This window comes from Capricornis sumatraensis, chromosome 11 (assembly GCF_032405125.1).
Source record: "Capricornis sumatraensis isolate serow.1 chromosome 11, serow.2, whole genome shotgun sequence".
In the NCBI taxonomy this organism is placed as follows: domain Eukaryota; kingdom Metazoa; phylum Chordata; class Mammalia; order Artiodactyla; family Bovidae; genus Capricornis; species Capricornis sumatraensis.
Genome location: NC_091079.1, coordinates 78,974,639 through 79,000,096, shown reverse-complemented (window position 1 = coordinate 79,000,096; position 25,458 = coordinate 78,974,639). Strand labels below are relative to the sequence as shown.

The 25,458-nt window shown below is 37.4% G+C and overlaps 1 protein-coding gene across 2 annotated transcripts in view; it reads right to left on the bottom strand.

Moving 5' to 3' along the window:
- The window catches only part of LRP12 (LDL receptor related protein 12), an 87,848-nt gene that overhangs the window by 25,945 nt on the left and 36,445 nt on the right, over positions 1–25,458 (bottom strand). Inside the window, exon 2 of one of the 2 annotated variants that reach the window (XM_068983934.1) lies at positions 22,289–22,345. The exons of the other annotated variant lie outside the window; for it this stretch is intronic. Within the exon in view, the coding sequence (XP_068840035.1) occupies positions 22,289–22,345 (57 nt within the window). The remainder of the gene's footprint in view (positions 1–22,288; positions 22,346–25,458) is intronic. 2 annotated transcript variants of the gene reach the window in all.

Sequence of the window (25,458 nt, the reverse complement as noted above, 5' to 3'; positions counted from 1 at the left end):
TAAGCAGTTGCTGTTTGAATAATATCTAAGGCCTATTTCAGTCCTAAATCATGCCCCTCTTTCATCATAATATATTTCTACTATATTTCTGATACTTACCAGGATGCATTGGTAAAATTTTTTTGTTACATCACTTTGCATTGTCTCTTTGACCCACTGAGATGACATTTTCATATTCTTACCTTAACCCCATCATAACTGTGTTAGCAAGCAAAGGCCACCATCAAATCAAATGTCCCCTCACTCTCCATGGTACTTGATCTCTTTAGGCCACCTGACAGTGATCTTTTTCCTCTTGGTCCCGTACTACCTTGACTTTGCTGACATCACTCTTTTAGTTCCCCTAATTCAGACTCTTCTGGGACTGTTCTCAGACTGGATCCTTCTTCCTCAGCCAGCTCCTGATATACTGATGTCATGGTTCATTCCCAAGTTTTATGCTCTTCTCTCTTTCTATGGGAGATCTCATTCATGCCTACATCTCCACTTACGACCTATAGTTGACGAGTTAAAAAATCTCTAACCCAAAGACTCTGCATAATCAAGGTCCATTGGACATTACAAATTCAATATCATCAGAACTGTGTTTCTCAAACCCTTCTCTTTATTTGAAATTCTGAATTGTTTTTATCATAGATATCGTATTTGGGGAAAACAATTGTCATTTCACCTAATTCAAGTAAAAAGTAGACTTACTTTAAGAATATCACAGGCAATCTCAGTGATTTCTTAAGTGTAGGAAATAAAACTCACAGCAACTAAAACTAGAAATCTCAAAGTCACAACCTGAGGCTGCCTTCATCACCTCTTAAAAGGCCTGCTTTGTCTCCTATATATCTGTCCCAGTCTTCCAACTGGCTTTCAGAGTCTCCTACTTTTCCATTATTTTTCAGTATCTTATAATGACTTCTCATTCCCAACTTATCATGTCAGTTTAAGTATCTACCATCAACTGTAATCTCACTGTTTTCTTATTTTGCTATTTTTATACTATTGTTCATTTTATATTTTACCCTTTTACATAAAAGATTTGAGGTGACTTACTATCGCAATCGATTTGATAATACTTTAGCATCTACTTTCTCACTTGTTAACGGGGATTAAAACACTACCTACCACATAACAGTGCTGCAAGAAATAAATACAACTATTCTGGTAAGGAGATTAGCCCACTGTTTGGATTACAGCAACCTGTTGATACATAACATCACATGATAGACCAAAGCAGACTGGTCGGCAGTAATGCCTGGAATGCCATACTGAGATGATTATTAAGGCAGTGGCCAGGCTAAATGTGAAAGAGGGCAGTGATTATTCATTTAATATATGCTGGGCACTATCATGTTCTGGAAAGAATGTAAAATTATGCCATAACTAACTGGATATCTGACATGAGTTGGGATATACACTCACAAAACGTTGCTTTAGGGAATAAATTTTTGTTTGTTTTAAACAAAATTTGTACATGGTTCTGCTAGTTTAAACGTCTTTCTAGATTTTTTACTATACATTCCAATCTACAATGTACCAAACCTAATCTTCTTTTACTTCCATTTTTTCTACCCATATCATCTCTATTGTTTATACAGTTATTTTAGCTATTCTCTGATTATTTCTTCAATAGAGTTAGTTTATATATAACTGGCAAACAGAGATATCTCATCAGTATAATGCAAAGTTGTGAAAGATCTTATTCCCAGCATGTGAATAATGTGAAGTAATCAGGAGCAGGAGAAAGCCCCTAGGAAGTAACTTTTTATTGCAAGAAGTGCTTACTTTTATTATTTTAAAGAACTGCTAGACTTTCCTCTGTATTAAGCTGTCTTAGGAGGCTGCAAGTATAGATGGAGATGTGAACACCCTTCCCCACTACCAAAATAAAACAGAACATGTTAACTGATGAAGGGTATCTCTGAAATATGTTTTTAGTTTTGATTAAACTGGTCTCCATTAGAAGAAGCATGTATCTTCAAGGAGAAAGTCTGAACTTCAGAGTATGTGGCTGCAAAGTATGGACCAAGTCTAGGTGTAACCATCAGGAGATATCTGTCCTGGCATTTGGATCAACATTTTATTTGCTAGGACAGTACTTAATAGAGTTACATAGTTGTAAGCAATCTGTACCAAAACTATCTTTCTCATAAGCCCTCTTAGTTTAGTGTTCAGTTTCACAGAATATGAGATTTTCCAGGAACACACACATGGCATTTGGGCAAGAATGACTATATTTTAGTCTTTGTTCATTTTGCTTTCTTAATATATCTCTTAATATAACAAAAGAGTCCAAAATGCAGTACTTGGATGCAATCTCAAAAACGACAGAATGATCTCTGTTTGTTTCCAAGGCAAACCATTCAATATCACGGTAATCCAAGCCTATGCCCAGACCAGTAACACTGAAGAAGCTGAAGTTGAACAGTTCTATGAAGACCTACAAGACCTTTTAGAACTAACACCCAAAAGAGATGTCCTTTTCATTATAGGGGACTGGAATGCAAGTAGGAAGTCAAGAAACATCCGGAGTAACAGACAAATTTGGCCTTGGAATACAGAATGAAACAGGGCAAAGGTTAATAGAGTTTTGCCAAGAGAACGCACTGGTCATAGCAAACACCCTCTCCCAACAACACAAGAGAAGACTCTACACATGGACATCACCAGATGGTCAACACCAAAATCAGATTGATTGTATTATTTGCAGCCAAAGATGGAGAAGCTCTATACAGCCAGCAAAAACAAGACCAGGAGCTGACTGTGGCTCAGATCATGAACTCTTTATTGCCAAATTCAGACTCAAATTGAAGAAAGTAGGGAAAGCCACTAGACCATTCAGGTATGACCTAAATCAAATCCCTTATGATTATACAGTGGAAGTGAGAAATAGATTTAAGGGACTAGATCTGATAGACAAGACTGCCTGATTAACTATGGACGGAGGTTCATGACATTGTACAGGAGACAGGGATTAAGACCATCCCCAAGGAAAGGAAATGCAAAAAAGTAAAATGGCTGTCTGAGGAGGCCTTACAAATAGCTGTGAAAAGAAGAGAAGTGAAAAGCAAAGAAGAAAAGGAAAGATATAGGCATCCGAATGCACAGTTCCAAAGAATAGCAAGGAGAGATAAGAAAGCCTTCTTCAGCGATCAACGCAAAGAAATAGAGGAAAGGAACAGAATGGGAAAGACTAGAGATCTCTTCCAGAAAATTAGAGATACCAAGGGAACATTTCATGCAAAGATGGGCTCGATAAAGGACAGAAATGGTATGGACTTAACAGAAGCAGAAGATATTAATCACCTAGAGCCAGACATCCTGGAATGTGAAGTCAAGTGGGCCTTAGAAACCATCACTACGAAAAAAATTAGTGGAGGTGATGGTATTCCAGTTGAGCTATTTCAAATCCTGAAAGATGATGCTGTGAAAGTGCTGCACTCAATAGGCCAGCACATTTGGAAAACTCAGCAGTGGCCACAGGACTGGAAAAGCTCAATTTTCATTCTAGTCCCAAAGAAAGGCAACGCCAAAGAATGCTCAAACTACCACACATTGCACTCATCTCACATGCTAGTAAAGTAATGCTCAAAATTCTCCAAGCCAGGCTTCAGCAATACATGAACCATGAACTTCCAGATGTTCAAGCTGGTTTTAGAAAAGGCAGAGGAACCAGAGATCAAATTGCCAACATCCGCTGGATCATGGAAAAAGCAAGAGAGTTCCAGAAAAACATCTATTTCTGCTTTATTGACTATGCCAAAGCCTTTGACTGTGTAGATCACAATAAACTGTGGAAAATTCTGAAAGAGATGGGAATACCAGACCACCTGACCTGCCTCTTGAGAAAGCTATATGCAGGTCAGGAAGCAACAGTTAGAACTGGACAGGGAACAACAGATTGGTTTCAAATAGGAAAAGGAGTATGTCAAGGCTGCATAATGTCACCGTGCTTATTTAACTTCTATGCAGAGTACATCATGAGAGACACTGGGCTGGAAGAAGCACAAACTGGAATCAAGATTGCCGGAAGAAATATCAATAACTTCAGATATGCAGATGACACCACCCATATGCAGAAAGTGAAGAGGAACTAAAAAGCCTCTTGATGAAAGTGAAAGAGGAGAGTGAAAAAGTTGGCTTAAAGCTCAACATTCAGAAAACAAAGATTATGGCATCTGGTCCCATCACTTCATGGCAAATAGATGGGGAAACAGGGGAAACAGTGTCAGACTTTATTTTTTTGGGCTCCAAAATCACTGCAGTTGGTGACTGCAGCCATGAAATTAAAAGACACTTGCTCCATGGAAGGAAAGTTATGACCAACCTAGATAGCATATTAAAAAGCAGAGACATTACTTTGCCAACAAAAGTCTGTCTAGTCAAGGCTATGGTTTTTCCAGTGGTCATGTATGGATGAGAGAGTTGGATGTGACGAAAGCTGAGCACCGAAGAATTGATGCTTTTTAACTGCGATGTTGGACAGGACTCTCGCGAGTCCTTTGGACTGCAAGGAGATCCAACCAGTCCATCCTAAAGGAAATCAGTCCTGGGTGTTCACTGGAAGGCCAATACTTTGGCCACCTGATGTGAAGAGCTGACTCATTTGAAAAGACCCTGATGCTGGGAGCAACTGGGGGCAGGAGGAGAAGGGGACGACAATGAGATGGCTGGATGGCATCACTGACTCGATGGACATGAGTCTGAGTGAACTCTGGGAGTTGATGATGGACAGGGAGGCCTGGTGTGCTGCTATTCATAGGGTTGCTAAGAGTCGGATGCGACTGAGCGACTGAACTGAACTGAATGATCAGTATCAATTTTTTGTTCTCAGAACAGAAATATCTTAAAAAAATCTATTTAATTTACTTAAGTCAGCATCTTCAGATATAAACAAATATTCAAGTATTTTGGGTGATGATAATATATATCTCTACTTTTGATAGGTTTCCCATAACTCAGAAATAGAAGCTGCCAAATTAAGAGTTCTAAATGTTCATTCAAAAGTTAGCAACTTTCAACTCTGAGAGCGTCTTCTTCATAGAATGCAGTGATTAGCGTAAGTGTTAGCTGCTAATCATGTCCAACTCTTTGTGATCCCAAGGACTGTAGCCTGCCAGGGTCCCCCGTTCATGGGATTTTCCAGGCAAGAATACTGGAGTGCGTTGCAATTTTCTTCTCCAGGGATCGAACCCAGGTCCTGCATCACAGGCAGACTCTACCATCTGAGCCACCAGGGAAGCCTCTGGTTATCTGATTAGCTCCCCTAAAGCCTATTCCATTTGGACATTTGGAATGAAAAAAGAAAATAGTATTATTACAATGCTAGTGGTTAAAAGGCATTAAAGGCTAAATTAAAGAATACACTTTTTAATTGATCATATATGTTCTCAATTAAGAAAAGGAGAATTAACTGAAAAGTAAATAGGTAGAGATTCTTTGATGGCATTCTTACTAAAATTTTGATAATTTTCAGGTTTAAAATACAAAGCTCTCACTGTAGAGTTGAGAAAACAGGGCAAAACTAACTGAGACACTCAAGACTTCTTCATGCTTATTCTGATACTAGTTCAATAATCCCACAGAAAAAGCTGGTAACTATGATTTCAAAATTAGATTTGTTCACCATACCTATTATCTTTAAAGTAACCATCTAAAGAACAGAAACTGTACAAACAACCTCTATTTTAGAGGCCACATGGGAGAGAAGAGGACGATTTCAAAATATTTTATGGATTTTAAGACCTGAAAAAAAGAGACATGGAAAGAAACTTACAGTTCTACTTACAAGGGAAAAAGTATAATTTCCTGTTCCACAGATAAAGAATGGGGTTTCTTTTCAAAACTGACAAGGGTTTTTGGCGCTTTGTGACTAAAGGTGATATGAAATCTTTGTGCCTTTAGTTTTAACAAATCACAAAGCTGAAATGCAAGTAAAAATCAGCTGTGCTTACTGGCCACCTTAAGTACACGAGATACATACTAAAAGCACAAAAGAACATGAAGAAAATTAATGTTCTCATGGACATTGAAGCTTTGTAAAAATGAATTATGCTTATTAACTGAATCTAAGAAACATATAAATAGTTATGAGAGCATATAAGACTTATTTCTGTTCAGTTGCTCAGTCCTGTTCAATTCTTTGAGACCTCATGAACTGTAGCCTGCCAGGCTCCTTTGTCCATGGGATTTCCCAGGCAAGAACACTGGAGTGCACTGCCATTTCCTTCTCCAGGGGATCTTCTCGACCCAGGGATCGAACCCACTTTTCCTGCATTGGCAGGCGGATTCTTTACCACTGAGCCACCTGGGAAGACCTTGCGTACAAGACAATACAGTCCCACATGACATAGTGTGTATTTATAAACAATGTGTCATAAGGCATAGGGTATTATTAAACAGAAACAAAGGCCCACTTTGGGGCCTTATGTAAGTCAAGTTTGTCTTGTTAACGAAGGGTTTCTTTCACTGAACAGAAGTGAGAAGAATCAGAGTAAAGAGCACATTTCAAATTAGAAGAATTTAGTGACTCAATTCTATAGATACTAGCTAAGGCAAGGTATGCTACTGCTAAAAGAAGTGATATGATACAAATACTGTGTAAACATTACCTTGCTGTATACAACCTGGGGGAAGGCAAACTGGTGTAGCAAAGAGATCAGCTAAAAAGCAAGTACAGAAACTCTTCTACTTGTAAAATTTTACTTGATCAAGTTGCAGTATAAAACAAAAGCATGCTCACTCTGTTTCAAAGTATTTATAGTCAATGGTGCTCACTATCATTTGGCCGTCTCATTTTTTCAGTGCATAGAGTGCTCCATAAATATTAACTTCATTATGGCTGTTGAATACAAAAGCAATCCCACGTGTTGAAAATACAAATAAAAAGGGTTTGATTCCAATGGAAACAAATGAACTTAAAAAAATACCACCTCCAAAGTAAAAAAATTCACAAGCAAACGGTGATTGTTGAACGGTCATGTGTGATGAACCTACGAATGATCCTGAGGGTAATAAGTGAATCATGCAAAACATGGAAGACATGGAGAATAAAGTGTACAGTTAGAGGATTAGCCTGGAAACCACATGCCAGCTGGTCCACTGTTAACTGAAAAGAAGGGCACCAATTTGAAAAGTTACAGTATGGTGAAAAGTGCTAAAGATGAGATTTTTGTCACTAATCAGAAGCTTATGGTTCATAAATTCAAGATCTGTGAATATATTCCAAGTGAGGAGTGTGTGGTCAGGTCTGTAGGTCCCCTGGCTAATGATGATGTTACTGCCCATCAGGTACTTCTTTTTCTCATGTCTTTTCACATTTAATTATTACTATTATTAGCTCTATTTAACCAATGACTATAAAATGGAGGTACAGAGAAATTAAGTAATTTTCCTAAAGTCACAAAAAATTAAATGTCCAGGCAGTAGGATATAGAGTGGCACTCTTTTCTTTTTAAATATTTATTTATTTTGCTGCACCAGGTATTAGTAGCAGCATGGGGAATTTTTGGTTGCCAGGACACACTACTGCCTACTAGGGAGCTCCCTATGACACCTGGAAATATTACCAGGGGATGAGGGGGAAGGGGCCTCAATAGAATTTCAATAAAGATAAAAGTGGTCTCATTTGGTAAAAAAATATGTCTTGGTCCTATATTTACATGGAGAAAAAGGTACAGAATCTATGATAGCACAGATAAAGAGGGTATACTTAAAGTTTCTAAAGACTGATTCCTATTGGCTACGAATCTATACAGGGACTGCCGGCAGGACAAAACTGCTTCCTAGTCTCTTTGGAATTAAACACGATTCTAGAAGTTCTTTTAATAATAGTATGTACATATATACATTAACTCCAGGTAAGCTGATTAGGATATGGGGCAGAATAGAAGCAGTAAGGGTAGGCAGTGAAGGCTGAGGGAGGTATTTCAAAGGAAAGAGAAGTAGAGAAGAGGAAACCAGAGAAGGCTGGATGACTAATGGAAAGTGGTTGTGTTCTTATAGATTCTTCATATTGGACAAACAGGCAGAGTTTAGAAAGCAAGCATGTCGAACATGAAGACCATGGATTGCTGAGAACACAGGGCACGTACCCCGTTGAGTGTCAGAATCTGCAAGATGAGTGACATGTAAGTACAAGATGGCCCTTTGGCAGGATGCCCCCTGGGAGGACACAGCTCAGCTTTGCAACTCAACAGGGAACACAGAAGCCCTGGTCAGGAGGAAACTCGGTTTCAAAGTCCACTTCTGCAACTTGACTGGGTTTGTTGCACACACTTAAAACCTTGATTTTTTTGACCTTTGTTGTCCAGACTCCTTTAATACCTGAGCTCTGTCGTAATGAAACTGTCAGAAGAGTCAACATTCTGAGGATGGACTGAGCTAGAAGGAGACAGGTTGGATGCAAGTAGCACCCCTTAGAATTACTTCATATTTCATTCTAATTTTTTCCAGAGGTCGGCAAACTGACCTTTTCCCTTTAGGGAAATAATTACTAGCACTCTAATAGCAATGTTTACTAGTCTAACATGGGAAAGCTTTTAATTATCATTTAAAATGTAAGAATCAGCATAAACAGAAAACTTTATATTAATCTATCACTCACACTTAGGATACCCTCTCATTACCCTTAGACTTGGGAATCACACATATTTATGAAAGCAGGAACTCCTATACCCAGGATATCCTAAATCCAGAATGAATAATAACTGGATATTCATTCCTCTACATTAGAGCAGATACTTAAGAATGGATACAGCAATAAACTTATTCCTGTAATTCTTAATGATTTTTTCAAGGACCAAAATATTCACTTGGTCATTAGCTCTATTCAAGGCAATAACTTCTTGGCTTCTTAAAAGTCACTACTGTCCAGGGCTTCCCAGGTGACTCAGTGATAAAGAATCTGCCTGCAATATGGGAGACCCAGGTTTGAACCCTGGGTTGGGAAGATCCCCTGAAGGGAATGGCAACCCACTCCAGTCTTCTTGCCTGGGAAATCTCATGGACAGAGGAGCCTGGCAGGCTATAGTCCATGGGATCGCAAAAGACTTAGCGACTCAACAGTGACAACGGTGTCCAGAACAAACAAACAATAATCAGGGGCTACATGGCAGTAAAATACAATACATTTTAAAGAGTTAAAATAGGTACAAAATGTGGAAAAATACAGAAAGAAAATTTTTTAAAAATACAGTCTTCTTAGTTCTAACAGGGTTACAGTACAATATGAATATAAGATCAGGAGAGTACTCTTAATGGAACTACCTAACTAGTTTTATCCTAAAATTTCTAAGGGCAAGAATAATTTTGAATTTTGCTGGCAAAGCACAAGATAAAATGAATACAGAAGATTCTACCTTCTATACCTTTTTAAAAAGGCTGTGAAAGGGCAATTTTTTCCTGGAAGGGTATAAAAACGATTGATACGTTACTCACATTTTCTAAAGTTAAGCACTCTAGATGAATAAAATGCTAAGCAAGCTACTATTTCTATTTCCAGAATGGGAAAAACTAGGAATTTTTGAAGTTTACTGTGATTCTTGCTGGAAACAGAAGAAATGCAGGAATTAGCACCAGAGCAAAGATAAACTGGCCTTGAAGTTCACAATTTTATAAGTCATTTCTATCAGCCTTGATACAGTTTTTAGTATAACACATCTTCTGAGAGTATTCCAGTCTTGGTGTCCTCTGTCAAGGGTGACATCCAGAAATAAACCTAATATTCAGATTATGTTTAAGGGAGGAGTAAAGAGTTTGATGGACTATGTTCTGGATATTATATTTCTATCACTGCAGCTTAAGATTAAATCACCCCCTAACTTGCTTCAATCTGTTTGTTGTTGTTTAGTTGCTAAGTCATATCCGACTCTTGCGACCGCATGAACTGCAGCCAGCCAGGCTCCTTTGTCCATGGGATTTCCCAGGCAAGAATACTGGAGTGGGTTGCCATTTTTCTCTCTTCCCGACCCAGGGATCAAAACTGTGTCTCTTTTATTGGCAGTAGATTCTTTACCACTGTGCCATCAGGGAAGTCCCATATGGGTCTGTTAATTAACGCTGCTCATCTGCTAAGTGACTGGCTTTTGCACAGCAGATGCACAGTATCTTCAAATCCATGCCTTAGCAAAAGTACAAATAATTAACATGATCTCAGGTCTCCAAAATCCCTGAGGATGGTGACTGCACCCATAAAATTAAAAGATGCTTGCTCCTTGGAAGGAAAGCTATGACAAACCTAGAGAGCTTATTAAAAAGTAGAGACATCACTTTGCTGACAAAAGTTTGAATAGTCAAAGCTATGTCTTTTCCAGTATTCATGTAAGGATGCGAGAGTTGGACAATAAAGAAGGCTGAGAGCCAAAGAATTGACGCTTTCAAATTGTGGTGCTGAAGAAGACTCTTGAGAATTCCTTGGACCACAGGAGATCAAATCAGTCAATCTTATAGGAAATCAACCCTGAATATTCACTGGAAGGACTGATGCTGAAGCTCCAATACTCTGGCCACCTGATATAAAGAGCTGACTCACTGGAAAAGACCCTGATACTGGTAAAGATTGAAGGCAAAAGGAGAAGGAGGCAAATGATGTGATGGTTAGACAGCAACACTAAGTCAACGGACATGAATCTGAGCAAACTCTGGGAGAGAGTGGTGGACAGGGAAGCCTGTAGCGCAGCAGTCCAAGACGTCACAAAGAATCAGACATGACTTAATGAACACACTGAATAATTACTGTCAAAGTTTAAAAAAAATTATTCTCAAAGTTAACAGAGTAGAAAAAAAAATGTCAAATGTTTGAATGCAACTTGCTTTTTACCTTCAGCAGAGCTGGCCTGCTCACTTGAGCAGATGATCACTTCTGCCATCTACACACTGCACACTTCTGTCACACCATACCCTGTCCTGTCTATGGTACTGCTACATTTAATGTTCTGCTGTTGACTTTATTTATTAAGAACATACAATTATAAGATATAATAATCCTGCTATAAACATAATTGTTCAGTAAACATTTGATATTTATAACACATGAAATGTTATGATTAGGTAAATGCTTCACATAAAATATATTATTTTATAAAAAGTTATAGTAGATTTAATTATGCAGCATATAATATTACATATAAAAGTATAATATATAAACATTATAATACTACCATTGTATCATTGCTAAAATTAACAGGGAATCCTCTACTCCAAAAGCTCAAGTGTTTCAAAAATAAACTCTCTGAAGGCAGGCAATGTTTGTATAGTCATTGTTTATAAACTAAACTAAACTAATGCGGTATTTTTTGGTTTTGTTTTTGAAATGTATTCTGTTTTGTATTCTCCACTCACTTTCTTCATTTGAAGCACAGTTCCTTGTGATCATACTAAGTTCTGTTTTTATATTTTGAAATCCTAAAAACTAATGTGGTGGTGTTTCCTGAACTAATTTTTTTTTTTTTAAATGTACTGTCTTGTATTCTCCACTCACTTTCTTCATTTGAAGGACAGTTCCTTGGGTTCACATAAAGGTCTGTTTTTATATTTTGAAATCCTAAAAACTATAAAATTTATAAACTTTCCTTCCCCCTGACATTTGCAACATGAATAAAAGATACTGTACTGGTCAAAAGAACTGGTGAAATTCTTTTTCATAAGTTTAGCAAGAGGTCCAGGTATTTAACTGAATAATTAAAAATAACATTAAAATAACAGGAAAGGTACAAAGAACCACTTGTACCTGTTGCTTTATTCATGCCAACTTTTTTATATTTAAAAAACAACTGTGAACTGCTATCAAATAATTATAGTTTAAGCTTCATTTCCTTTCAGACTTTTTTTTTGTTAAGACCTAAAAATTCTAGGACAATAAAAGTATTACTAAACCAAGATGTTCTTCCAGGAAAACTTCAATATACCATATTATAGTATTCAAGCCTAAAACTGGATAAAACTAAAGCAATTTTACTACAGTGCTTCATGCTATTGTAAAATGTTGCTCAATAATTTGTAAGCAAATTATTGCAACTTAGAAATAATATCTCCTAGGGACTTTCCCGGCAGTACAGTGATTAAGATTTCACCTTCCAAGACAGGAGGCATGGGTTCAATCCCTGGTCAGAGAGCTAAGATTCCAAATGCCTCGCAACCAAAAATCAAAACATAGGCATTATGTAACAAATTCAACACAGACTTTAAAAATGGTCCACATTTTAATTTTTTTAATTTAAAAAAAGAAAATATCTCCTACTTTAAAAGGCCCACAACTAAATTATTAGTTTTAAAAGACTTATAGGATCAGTAGCATGCTAGGCCATTGAGGACAAGAATAGGAACTATAAAATGAAAAAACACAAAAACAAGAAAGGGTGATGATTTTAATAGAATAAAAATTCTGAGAGAATATAGGAAGAATAACAGGTAACAGCTACTATTTTCTAAACTCTGGTAATTCAATTAATGCGAACACGTATTAGGAAAGAAACTTCCTAAGCAGATAACTCTCTTTCTCTGCTCTCTGAAATGTCAGCCTTGCCTGACAAAGATTTGAAGTCAAATATAAAGAAGATTCAAGATTGGGCTAACCTGAGAGCTTTTAGCTACAGATGTTGTAAGGTAGGAACATTCAGCAGCTGTATCACTGGTGAACTGGGAATAACTTATTAAATTTCATAAATAAAAACTTTCTAGCTCAGAAAGCACTTGTTCCAACATCTGCACCTATGAGCAACCAGAAAGTCTTAAAATTTCAGGGTAGTTTCTGCTTAACCATTAAAGAAAGCCAATCTCATTCTTTTATTCTTTACAATGTCACAGCTTTTGAGCCATGAATCTGAAAAGAAGTAAACAGTTACATTTCTGAACAGTCTGGCGAAAATAAAAGGTTGGGACTTTAATAGAAACCTAATAGAAACAAGGTAAGAAACAAGTTAAACAGGAAAAGCATGATTATATGCAGTCTAAGTGCCCTCCTTTCTAGGCGGTAGCTCTGTACTTTAGCATAATCCTTTCTGAAAGCAATCTGTCAAAAGGTTTTCAGAGTCATTAAATTCTTTATGACCTTTGATACAGTAATTCCAATTCTAGAAATCTACACCAAAGAAATAATCTCAGAAATTTTAAAAAGGGCTAAATATTTATTAAATTGTTCCTTGCAACATAATCCAGCCTAGGGAGAACCCATTGGGGAAAAACCCAATGATATGTTTAAGAACATTACAATATAGCCACAGGATGGAAACTTTACTATATAGGTATTAAAATAACAACTATGAAAAATAAATGTATTCTATACAATGTTAAATAGAAAAGGCAGGAGACACAATTACTTATAACCCAAATGCAAATACAATTATTTTTAAAGGTATACACAGAGTACAAATGAAATAAATTATAATGTTATTAGTTACTAAGAATACAAGGTTAGTGGGTGATTTTTGTAATCTTTTTGCTCTTCTTCCAATTTTTATAAATATTTAATGTAACTTATATAATGTATAAACAGAATTTGTGAAAACAAAAAAATGATTTGGAAGTAATTAAGAGCAATGAGGATATAATCAAATTACATCTAAAAATATTCTTTTTTAAAAAAATTGAAGTACAGTTGATTTATGATATTAAGTTTCAGGTGTCCAGCAAAATGATTCAGTTATATATGTATATATGTATGTGTGTATATATATATACATATATATATTCTTTTTAGATTCTTTTCCATTATAGGTGAGTGCACCTAGAATTATTCTGATTCAAATACATATAGATTATATAGTAAAATTCAAAGTAGATACACATTAAAATCAAATATATTTGTTTAATGTGTATAAATCAATCTGATCTAAAAAATGTTTCATTCTATGTAGGAGATGAACAATAACTTAGCCATTTTACAAACTTAGACATTCAAAAGAGAACAGGAGGCATTTAACTTAGGCATTTTAAAAAAAGAATATTAAAATAGCCTTCCTACTTTCTTATATACAATTAAATTACTTACAATTTCTATGATATAATTTCATGATTTATGTATGAAATCACGTAAAAAAATTCTAAAGCAAGCAAGCATACAAAAAATAACTTTATCCAATCATTCTTTTCCATTATACAACCACTAGATGTACACTTTTTGCTAACTCCCATTTTCTCGTGACAATTCCTACAGCATAAGAACCAGCAAAAGGATAAAAACATATCTCTTAGCAAAGATTTGAGGAAAAGGAAGATGAAAATGACCAGAATGCTAGAAATAGAAATAAATTATCTGAGGCCTAAGAACCCAAGGTATATTATTAACCATAAATTACTAATTCCCATAAAAATTCATATGACTAAACAAAACTAAGTACCTGGTACTACTTACAACTAAGTAAAGAAAAATATTAAATCATTTACCTCACACCAGACATTGTAACTAGGCTTTTCATAAATTCATGATCAACCGTAACGTGGTCATTATTTACCACCGGATTCACTATTCTCAATTCTATGGTTAAGTTCTTGAGACAGGAATATTTTTAAAATTAACTTTTATTAGAGCATAGTTGTTGTACAATGTTGTGTTAGTTTTTGCTGTATAGCAAAGTGAATCAGCTATACATACATATATAGCTGATGTAATAACTGATATATATATGTATCTCCCCTCTTTTTTGGATTTCCTTCCTATTTACCACAGAGCATTGAATGGAGTTCCATGTGCTATACAGTGGGTTCTCATTAACCATCTGATTTATACACATTAGTGTATACTAATTATACTGATATAGTGTATACTGATTTATACACATTAGTGTATACTTCTGCATCCCTATTTCTGCTCTACAAGTCCTAAGTTCACCTGTATCATTTTTCTATATTCCACATATAAATAGTGTTATATGATAATTGTTACTGTTCTGATTTACTTCACTCTGTATGACAGTCTCTAGGTCTCTCCATATCTCTGCAAATTGCATCATTTCATTCCTTTTATGGCTGAGTAATATTGAACTGTGGTGTTGGAGAAGACTCTTGAGAGTCCCTTGGACTGCAAGGAGATCCAACCAGTCCATTCTGAAGGAGATCAGCCCTGGGATTTCTTTGGAAGGAATGATGCTAAAGCTGAAACTCCAATACTTTGACCACCTCATGAGAAGAGCTGACTCACTGGAAAAGACCCTGATGCTGGGAGGGATAGGGGGCAGGAGGAGAAGGGGACAACAGAGGATGAAATGGCTGGATGGCATCACCGACTCGATGGACATGAGTCTGAGTGAACTCCGGGAGTTGGTGATGGACAGGGAGACCTGGCGTGCTGCGATTCACGAGGTTGCGAAGAGTCGGATACGACTGGGCGACTGGACTGGACTGAGCTGAATGTTCAGTAGTCTGTACGTGCCACATCTCTATACATTCTTCTGTGGATGGACATTTAGGCGGTTTCCAAGTCCTGGCTGTTGTAAACAGTGCTGCAGTGAACACTAAGGTGCGTGTATCTTTTGGAATTATGGTTTTCTCCAGGATATGCCTAGGAGTGGGATTGCTAGGTCACATGGTACTTCTACTTTTTACTTTAAGGACCCTCCATACTGCTCTCCATAGTGGCTGTATCAATGTACATTCCCACCAAGAGTGTAAGAGGGTTCCCTTTACTCTACACCATCTCCAGCATTTACTGTTTGTGAATTTTTTGATGGTGGTCATTCTAAATGGTGTGAGGTGATACCTCACTGTAGTTTTGATTTACACTTCTCTAATAATTGGTGATGCTGAACCTTTTCATGTGTGTGTTGGCCATCTGTACATCTTCTTTGAAGAAGTATCTATTTAGGTCTTCTCATTTTTGATTGGGTCGTTTTTTTGAAATCAAGCTGCATGAGCTGTTAGATTAATCCTTTGTTGCTTCATCTGCAAATATTTTCCCCCATTCTGAGGGTTGTCTTTTCATTTTTTTTACGGTTTCTCTTGCTGTGCAAAAGCTTCTAAGTTTCATTAAGTCCGAATTGTTTCTCTTTGTTTTTATTACTCTAGGAGGTGGGTCAAAAAAGATCTTGCTGTGATTTATCTTAGAGCATGTTCTGCCTATGTTTTCTTCTAAGAATTTTTTAGTTATCTAGCCTTACATATAGATCTTTTATCCATTTTGAACTTATTTTTGTGTATGGTGTTAGATAATGTTCTAATTTCATTCTTTTACATGTACCTGTCCAGTTTCCCAGCACCACTTATTGAAGAGACTGTCTTTTCTCCATTGCATATTCTTGCCTCCTTTGTCACAGATTAGGTGACCATAGATGCGTGGGTTATTTCTGAGCTTTCTATCTTGTTCCACTGATCTATATTTCTGTTTTTGTGCTGGTATCATGCTGCCTTGATTACTGTAGCTTTGTAGTATAGTGTAACGTCAGGGAGCCTGATTGCTCCAGCTCTGTTTTACTTTCTCAAGACTGCTTCGGCCGGGCTTCCCTGATGGTCCAGTGGTTAAGAATCCACCTTGCAATGAAAGGAATACCACCAGTTTGGTCCCTGATCCAGGAAGATCCCACATGCTGCTGTGCAACTAAGCCCATCTGCCACAACTACTGAACCTGTGTACTGCAACTTCTGAAGCCTGTGTGCCTAGAGCCTGTGCTCCACAACAAGCAAAGCCACCACAGTGAGACGCCCAAGCACCGCCACAAATAGTTCCCGCTGGAAGCAACTAGAGAAAGTCCGAGTACCGCAACAAGGACCCACCACAGCCAAAATATAAAATAAATCTTTTTTTTAAAAAAGGACTGCTTTGGCTATTTGAGGTCTTTCATGTTTCTATACAAATTGTAAAATTTTTTGTCCTAATTCTGTGAAAAACGTCCTTGGTGATTTGACACGCATTACACTGAATCTGCGGATTGCTTTGGGTAGTATAGTCAATTTCACAATCCCATTCTTCCAATCCAAGAACATGGTATTTTTCTCAATCTGCTTATGTCATCTTGGATTTCTTTCATGAGTAACTTAGTCTTTTGAAAGTCAAAATTGTTCAGTCATGTCCAACTCTTTGAAGATAGTTCTTTTGCCACCTTAGGTAGGTTTACTGCTACGTATTTTATTCTTTTTGTTGTTGCATGGTAAATGGTATAGTTTCCTTAATTTCTCTTTCTGATCTTTCATTGTTAGTGTATAACAATGTAAGAGATTTCTGAGTATTAATTTTGTATCCTGCAACTTTACCAAATTCATTGATGAGCTCTGGTAGTCTTCTATTGGCATCTTTAGGACTTTTTATGTATAATACAAGGTCATCTGCAAAAAGTGAGAGTTTTACTTCTTCTTTTCCAACCTGGATTCCTTTTATTTTTCTTTTCTGATTGCTGTTGCTACAAATGCCACAACTATGTTGGATAAAAGTAGTGAGACTGGATATCCTTGTTTTGTTCCTGATCTTAGAGGAAATGCTTTCCTGTTTTAACCACTGAGAGCGTCTGCTGTGGTTTCGTCATGCTGCTGCTGCTAAGTCACTTCAGTCATGTCCAATTCTGTGTGACCCCATAGACAGCAGCCCACCAGGCTCCCCGTCCCTGGGATTCTCCAGGCAAGAACACTGGAGCCGGTTGCCATTTTCTTCTCCAATGCATGAAAGTGAAAAGTGAAAGTGAAGTCGCTGAGTCGTGTCTGACTCTTAGCGACTGACCCCATGGACTGCAGCCTAACAGGCTCCTCTGTCCATGGTCATACATGCCCTTTATTATACTGAAGTCGGTTTCCTATATGCTCACTTTCTGGAGAGTTTTTTTTTTTTTTTGGTCATAAATGGATGATGAATTCTGTCAAAAGCTTTTTCTGCATCTATTGAGAAGAACATATGTTTTTAATTCAATTTGTTAATATGGTGTATCACGTTGATTCGTTGGCATGCACTGAATAATCCTTGCACTCCTGGGATAAATCCCACTTGATCATTGTTATGATCCTTTTAACATGTTGTTAGGTTTGGTTTGCTAGTATTTTGTTAAGGATTTTTGCATCTATGTTTATCAGTGATATTGCCCTGTAATTTTCTTTTTTGTGTGATATCTTTGTCTGGTTTTGGTATCAGGGTGATGGTGGCCTCGTACAATGAGGTTGGGAGTATTTATCCCTCTGCAATTTTTTGGAATTGTTTGAGAAGGACAGGTGTTAGCTCTTCTCTAAATGTTTGACAGAATTCACCTATAAAGCCATCTGGTTCTGAACTTTTGTTTCCTGAAAGATTTTAATCACAGTTTCAATTCCATTACTTGTGACTGCCTATGCCTGTGTGTGTGCTCTGTTGTGCAGTCTTTGTGACCCCATGGACTGTAGCCCACAAGGGTCTTCTGTCCATGGGATTTTTCAGGCAAGAATATAGGACCAGGTTGCCATTTTTCTCCTCCAGGGGATCTTCCTGATCCAGGGATCGAATATGGGTCTCTTATGTCTCTTGAATTGGCAGGCGGATTCTTTACCACTAACATCACCTGGGAAGCCCCTACCTGTGATTCATCTGTTCAGCTTTTCCCACCGCTTCATGTTGTTTCTGCATAGCCAACAGCAGTCCTCTCCCTAGATTCACTTTCCTAACCCCATGTTTTAGCATTCGGCCCCACCAGCATTGGCAGCTTCTGCTCTCATGCTGGGGTGCCCAGGGTAGATTCTGGAGGAGGCTTTGGCATGGACAGGCCACATGGGCCCCGCGTGTGGTCAAAGGAGGCTTTGGTGGTGGTGGTGCTCAGGACCCTGGAAGCTGCAAGAGTGGGCAGAGGAGGCCTTGGCTTGAGCAGCAGATGAGCCTGCTCAGTTGGGAAGGAATATTTTTACTTACTGCTTACTCCCATCCTTCTCAGCACGAGGTACATATCAGGTGTTTAATACAAGCTGAATGAATTTAATTCATTACAGTTAGGGTGACTGTACATTCTAAATTGTCTAGGATAGTTCTGGTTTGCTTGTGGTATCAGTATATTGAAAACAGTGTATCCTTTTGCTTTCAAAGTGTCCTGATCTGGGTGATAAATTACCTGAAAATACTACAGCACGTAAGTTAAAATTCTTCAAAAATGTCATTAAAACTTCCAGAAAGTAAACAACGAACGAGCTAAGGTGCTAAGCACTGTCGAATAAAGCAGCAGAGGTGACAAGAGCAGGTGAAGAGCAGAAGCAGGCAGCTCCACAGAACACCTCATCACTTTTGCTGCTTGCTGGTCCCAAGAAAGAGCAAGTCCTACATTTAGAGATTCTTCCAAAAGCGAATTTCCCATTGATAAGAGCACTGAAAGGGCTCTCATTTCAACCAGGGATACAAGGAATTCAGAAGGCTTATCCTATACCAAGCATTACACCTTCTATAGCTCCATACTGACTAAAGAAAAACTGCAATGAACCTGTACATCCAAATTAACGTTTTGAGAGAGCATCCATTTATATTTTTAATGATATGATTGGGATACACTTCATCTTAATCTCCTCTTTCCACAAAAGAAAGACTTTTATAAGACAAACTTTCAGGAAAAACAATAAGCCATTAATAAGTTTTCACTGGGCTCTGAAATTAATTTATTGATATACAAATACATTTAATTAAAACACTCATTTTGTTACAGACTGAACTGTGTCACCCCTAAGACTCCTATGCTAAAGTCTGAACTGCCAGTACCTCAGAATGTGGCTCAATTTCGAGACAAGACCTTTAAAGAGGCAACTAAATTAAAATGAAGTCACATGGGTGGGCCCTATCTAATGTGATGGGTGTCCCAATAAGGAGAGATCATGACACAGATACACAGAGTGAGGACCGTGAGAAGACACAGATAGAAGACAGCCATCTAAAACCAAAGAAAGGGGCCTCAGAAGAAACCACCTCTGCTAATACCTTAATTTTGGATTTTTAGCTTTCAGAACTATGAGAAAATAAACCTATGTTATAAATCCATATAACTCAGCCAACCAATATTTTCAAATATCTAATTCATATTACAAAATCATGCATGGTGAAAAAAAAACCCTTTAAAGGGAAAGAATGGTCACTGGATTTTTGTAAAACAGGGAACAAAACTTCACTGATGCAGTTTCAGATCCCATTTGCAACTAACCTTTAAGAAACCACCACTTGTTGAGTTCTGGCATTGTATCAAACAAGAATCCTCACAATTATCTGAAAAAAGTTATGGAACTACTCCTCTCTTCAAATGACACATTGGTGTACTGCTGGATTGTCTTCATATTGTCAAAGAAACATGTTACAAAAGGCTGAGTGCACAGATGTCAAAATCCAGGTACACCTTTATAAGCCAATTTTTAAAAAGTTTGTAAAACTGTAAAGCAATATCATTCTTCTTACTAATGTTCTTGTTTTAGAAAATGCGTTTTTAATAAAATTATGTTATTGATGTAAAGATGCCATGGATTTACTACTTTCATATGCAAGTAAATGAAGAACTTTTTAAACAATTTCTCAGTTTTAATTTCTAATACAGTAAATATCAGTAGCTATAGTCTATATAAACATAAGCTCTTTGAAGTCCTTGTTATGGGATGAAATGCATCCTTTCCAAACTCATCTGCTAAAGTCCTAACCCTCAAATGTGACTGTATTTGGAAGCCAGGCTGTAACTTATAAGGATAGGACCCTAATCCTATAGGTCTGAGGTCCTTACAAAGAAGAGAAAGAGACACCAGAGTACCTCACTTTCTCCGAGAGCACACACAGTGAGAAGGCACCATCGGCAAGTCAGGAAGAAAGGTCTCATCAGAAAACAATCCCTCCAGTCCCCTGACCTTGGACTGCTAGCCTCTAGACTGTGAGAAACTAAGTATCTATTATTTAAGCCACTTAGCCTACGGTATTTTGTTATGGTAGCTGCCTGAGTAGACTAATACATACAGTCCCTGATATTGTTAAAAGTTTACAAGGAGTCCTGAGACTGAAAAATCTGAAAATCACTGAATTAGATAATAATCATTTGGCTGTGTAAATTAAACATTTGTAAACAATTTCTTACTTCATAGTGACAACTTGGAAAAGTCATCGCAATTCTCAGTAGATATCCAAAGTAGAAAAAGGGAGAAAATTAAGGTCAATTCTCAGTAGATATCCAAAGCAGAAAAAGGGAGAAAATTAAGGTCAACCCTAAATGAACCTTTTTTAACTTGATATACACAACTGTATAATATTTGAACGCATATGAAAATGGGGAAACACACTGTAGAAGAATTAACATAGGCTGCAAAGGCACCTATTTTTCACTTTCAGGAAACCACACCTGTCGATCTGTTTGGCCTGGCACAGGCTAACTCCTAGACTACTTGTTAAGTCTATTAACTTTCTAAATATAAAGTCAGATATAAAACAAAAGAGGAAACCTTCAGTTTTGCTTAATGAGAAAAAAATAACCACAAAATTGTAAGAAAGCATGAAGAAATCAAGCAGTAAACCGACAAACACACCAAGTGCAATATTTTTAACTACACAAAACTCATTAAGAATATAGGGAATAATAGCGAGAAACTCTGTTTCAGTTTATGTGAAAATCAAAGATTCTGCTCTCCAAGTAACTGTACTTGATAAGGTAAAAATGGTATCAAAGTTGTAGAAATCACCTAAGAATGAAAAAAAAAATTAATTGAATTATAGTTGATTTACAATGCTGTGTTAATTTTAGGTGATAGATTATTTTCTATTAGTTTATTAGAAGATACTGAATATAGTTCTTTGCCCTTATTATTTAAGAATGAACATTTTAATAGTTATGGGCCCTTAAGTAATTATTAATTAATAAAAGCATTTAAATGGATGGAAAAATGCATTTACCTTAGCAAGTTTCTGAATCTCATAGACGCAAAAATGTTGTTGGGGTGCTTTTTAGTAACATATAAATTGTGCATTCAAGTACTACAGTTTCATGTATAGTAGCATTTCATCTAAACGTCAGGAAAAAATGCTAATTTCTAAGGCTCCAATACTATGAACAGCATTCAAAATTACATTTATGAACAGCATTCAAAATTATATTTTAATAAATTTCATTTCATATAACTTTGTATGGAAAGAAAACACAAATTCAACTTGAGCTAACTTTTCTCTTGGTTCAATGTTTGTACAGAAAAATAATTATGCAGTCCGGTCTGGAAAAGTATAATCAACCCACAGGCATGCAAGTATCAATTTTATCTTGTGAGAATTTCTCCATGTTCCAGTTCTTTCCTTATTACATGCTGCAAAAAGCAGTAATAATTTTTATAGCCAAATATCACTTCATAAGATACCAGGTGACTTTCAATATTTACCATATAAGTCATGCATGAAATTTAAACATTACAAAAAATGACTTACCAGTTGACACTCCTGAAATATGCACATTTTCAGAATGTTCTGCAAGAGCACCATTTCCTAAAATTAAACATAATGAATAAACTAATTTCCAAGATAAAAATTAAAAAAAATTTTCAGATTCTCCCTCCAACTGAAAAACAGGTACTTAGAGCTACTTATAATATTCAGAAACTAAATTAAAGTCTCATAATAATCTTCAAGACAATACTATAAAGCCCCAAATCATAGTAAGAACAACAAAATGTTTTGGAAATCACAACAAGGTAGTGTAATATAAAAGCCAAGTATATAGATGTGATTAATACCAGGAAGAATTTTCTATCAAGTGAACAGTCAAAAGACAACTTAGTACTATTACTAGAAAAGGGACAATCATAAACTTTTTAGAACAGCATTTCTCTAAAAGCATGCTTAATCAGTCCACAATGTGCTCATTGCTACAGTCATACATGTTGGTACTTAAAAAAGAAGGTCTTGCATGCACTGTCTTCTAAATCTGTCAACATTTTCTTATCAACAACTCTAACTGTCTTTAGGGGCTTCCCCTGTGGCTCAAATGGTAAAGAATCTTCCTGCAATGCAGGAGACCTGGGTTCTATCCCTGGGTTGGGAAGATCCCCTGGACAAGGGAAAGGCTACCCACTCCAGTATTCCAGACTGGAGAATTCCATGGACTGTATAATCTATAGGGTCACAAAGAGCTGGACAAGACTGAGAGACTTTCAATCAATTGTCTTTAGAGTAGAGACATAATATTATCCTGATTTTCTATACCTCCTACCACAAAGTGGGCACATGGAAGCATTCAAGTAACTGAAATTAGTTACCAAGTGTCAGCTAGAAAAATAGTGTGCAAAAAGACTCCTTTTAAAGTAGAAACTATTTACTCCTTTAAATGAGTAAACAGAGTCCCTCAGGTATTCTTCTTAAAAATTTCATTTAGCTGTATGATGAATGATTTCCCTCTACCTCTACTTTTCTTCTCCAAGTTGCTCATGTTTACTTCCAAAGTTTTGTCTCTGTCTATGCATTAGCTCAATTTCCAGCTGATAAAGTATTCTCCCTAGTGCAGGGCAGGTTCAGAGGAAGCGAGGTGGGAGAAACTTCAATGGCAAAAGCAGAATTCTCTTTGAGGGTTCAAAAAGTGAAGATAATAATATTATAATTAATAGTTTATCTTTTAAACCACCACATTTCTATGGTTCCTTGATTACTGTTTAGCATCCCCCAAGGCACTAAGGGGGATCTTCATGACCCAGATAATCACGATGGTGTGATCACTCACCTAGGGCCAGACATCCTAAAATGTGAAGTCAAGTGGGCCTTAGAAAGCATCACTATGAACAAAGCTAGTGGAGGTGATGGAATTCCAGTTAAGCTATTTCAAATCCTGGAAGATGATGCTGTGAAAGTGCTGAACTCAATACGCCAGCAAATTTGGAAAACTCAGCAGTGGCCACAAGACTGGAAAAGGTCAGTTTTCATTCCAATCCCAAAGAAAGGCAATGTCAAAGAATGCTCAAACTACCGCACAATTGCACTCATCTCACACGCTAGTAAAGCAACGCTCAAAATTCTCCAAGCCAGGCTTCAGCAATACGTGAACCATGAACTTCCAGATGTTCAAGCTGGTTTTAGAAAAGGCAGAGGAACCAGAGATCAAATTGCCAGCATCCGCTGGATCATGGGAAAAGCAAGAGAGTTCCAGAAAAACATCTATTTCTGCTTTATTGACTATGCCAAAGCTTTTGACTGTGTGGATCACCACAAACTGTGGAAAATTCTGAGAGAGATGGGAATACCAGACCACCTGACCTGCCTCTTAAGAAATCTGTATGCAGGTCAGGAAGCAACAGTTAGAACTGGACATGGAACAACAGACTGGTTCCAAATAGGAAAAGGAGTCCATCAAGGCTGTATATTGTCACCCTGCTTATTTAACTTAGAGTACATTATGAGAAATGCCGGGCTGGAGGCAGCACAAGCTGGAATCAAGATTGCCGGGAGAAATATCAACAACCTCAAATATGCAGATGACACCACCCTTATGGCAGAAAGTGAAGAGGAGCTAAAAAGCCTCTTGATGAAAGTGCAAGAGGAGAGTGAAAAAACTGGCTTAAAGCTCAACATTCAGAAAACTAAGATCATGGCATCTGGTCCCATCACTTCATGGGAAATAGATGGGGAAACAGTGGCAATAGTGGCTGACTTTTTCTGGGCTCCAAAATTACTGCAGATGGTGACTGCAGCCATGAAATTAAAAGACGCTTACTCCTTGGAAGGAAAGTTATGACCAACCTAGACAGCATATTCAAAAGCAAAGACATTATTTTGCCAACAAAGGTCCATCTAGCCAAAGCTATGGTTTTTCCAGTGGTCAAGTATGGATGTGAGAGTTGGACTATAAAGAAAGCTGAGTGATGCTTTTGAACTGTGGTGTTGGAGAAGACTCTTGAGAGTCCCTTGGACTGCAAGAAGATCCAATCAGTCCATCCTAAAGGAGATCAACCCTGGATGTTCATTGGAAGGACTGATTTTGAAGCTGAAACTCCAATACTTTGGCCACCTAATGAGAAGAGCTGACTCATTTGAAAAGACTCTGATGCTGGGAGGGATTGGGGCCAGGAGGAGAAGGGGACAAGAGAGGATAAGATGGTTGGATGGCATCACTGACTCAATGGACATGGGTCTGCGTGGACTCTGGGAGTTGGTGATGGACAGGGAGGCCTGGCGTGCTGTGGTTCATGGGGTAAAGAGTAGGACATGACTGAGAGACTGAACTGAAGGCACTAAGGATGGCAGAACCTGTGTTCACCTGCCTCACCACTGTATGCACAGTTCCCAGAATAGAGCAGGTGCTCAAAGAGCTATTGAAGGAAGGGAGGCCATGGGAGGGCCAAGACAATGAAATGAAATCATGGCAATTAAGCACCTGATACATAGGACTGGAAAAGGTCAGTTTTCATTCCAAGCCCAAAGAAGGGCAATGCCAAAGAATGTTCACACTACTCTACCACTGCACTCATTTCACATGCTAGTAAGGTAATACTAAAAATCCTTCAAGCTAGACCTCAGCAGTACATGAACTGAGAACTTTCAGATGTACAAGCTGGGTTTCAAAGAGGCAGAAGAACCAGAGATCAAACTGCCAACATTTGTTGGGTCATGGA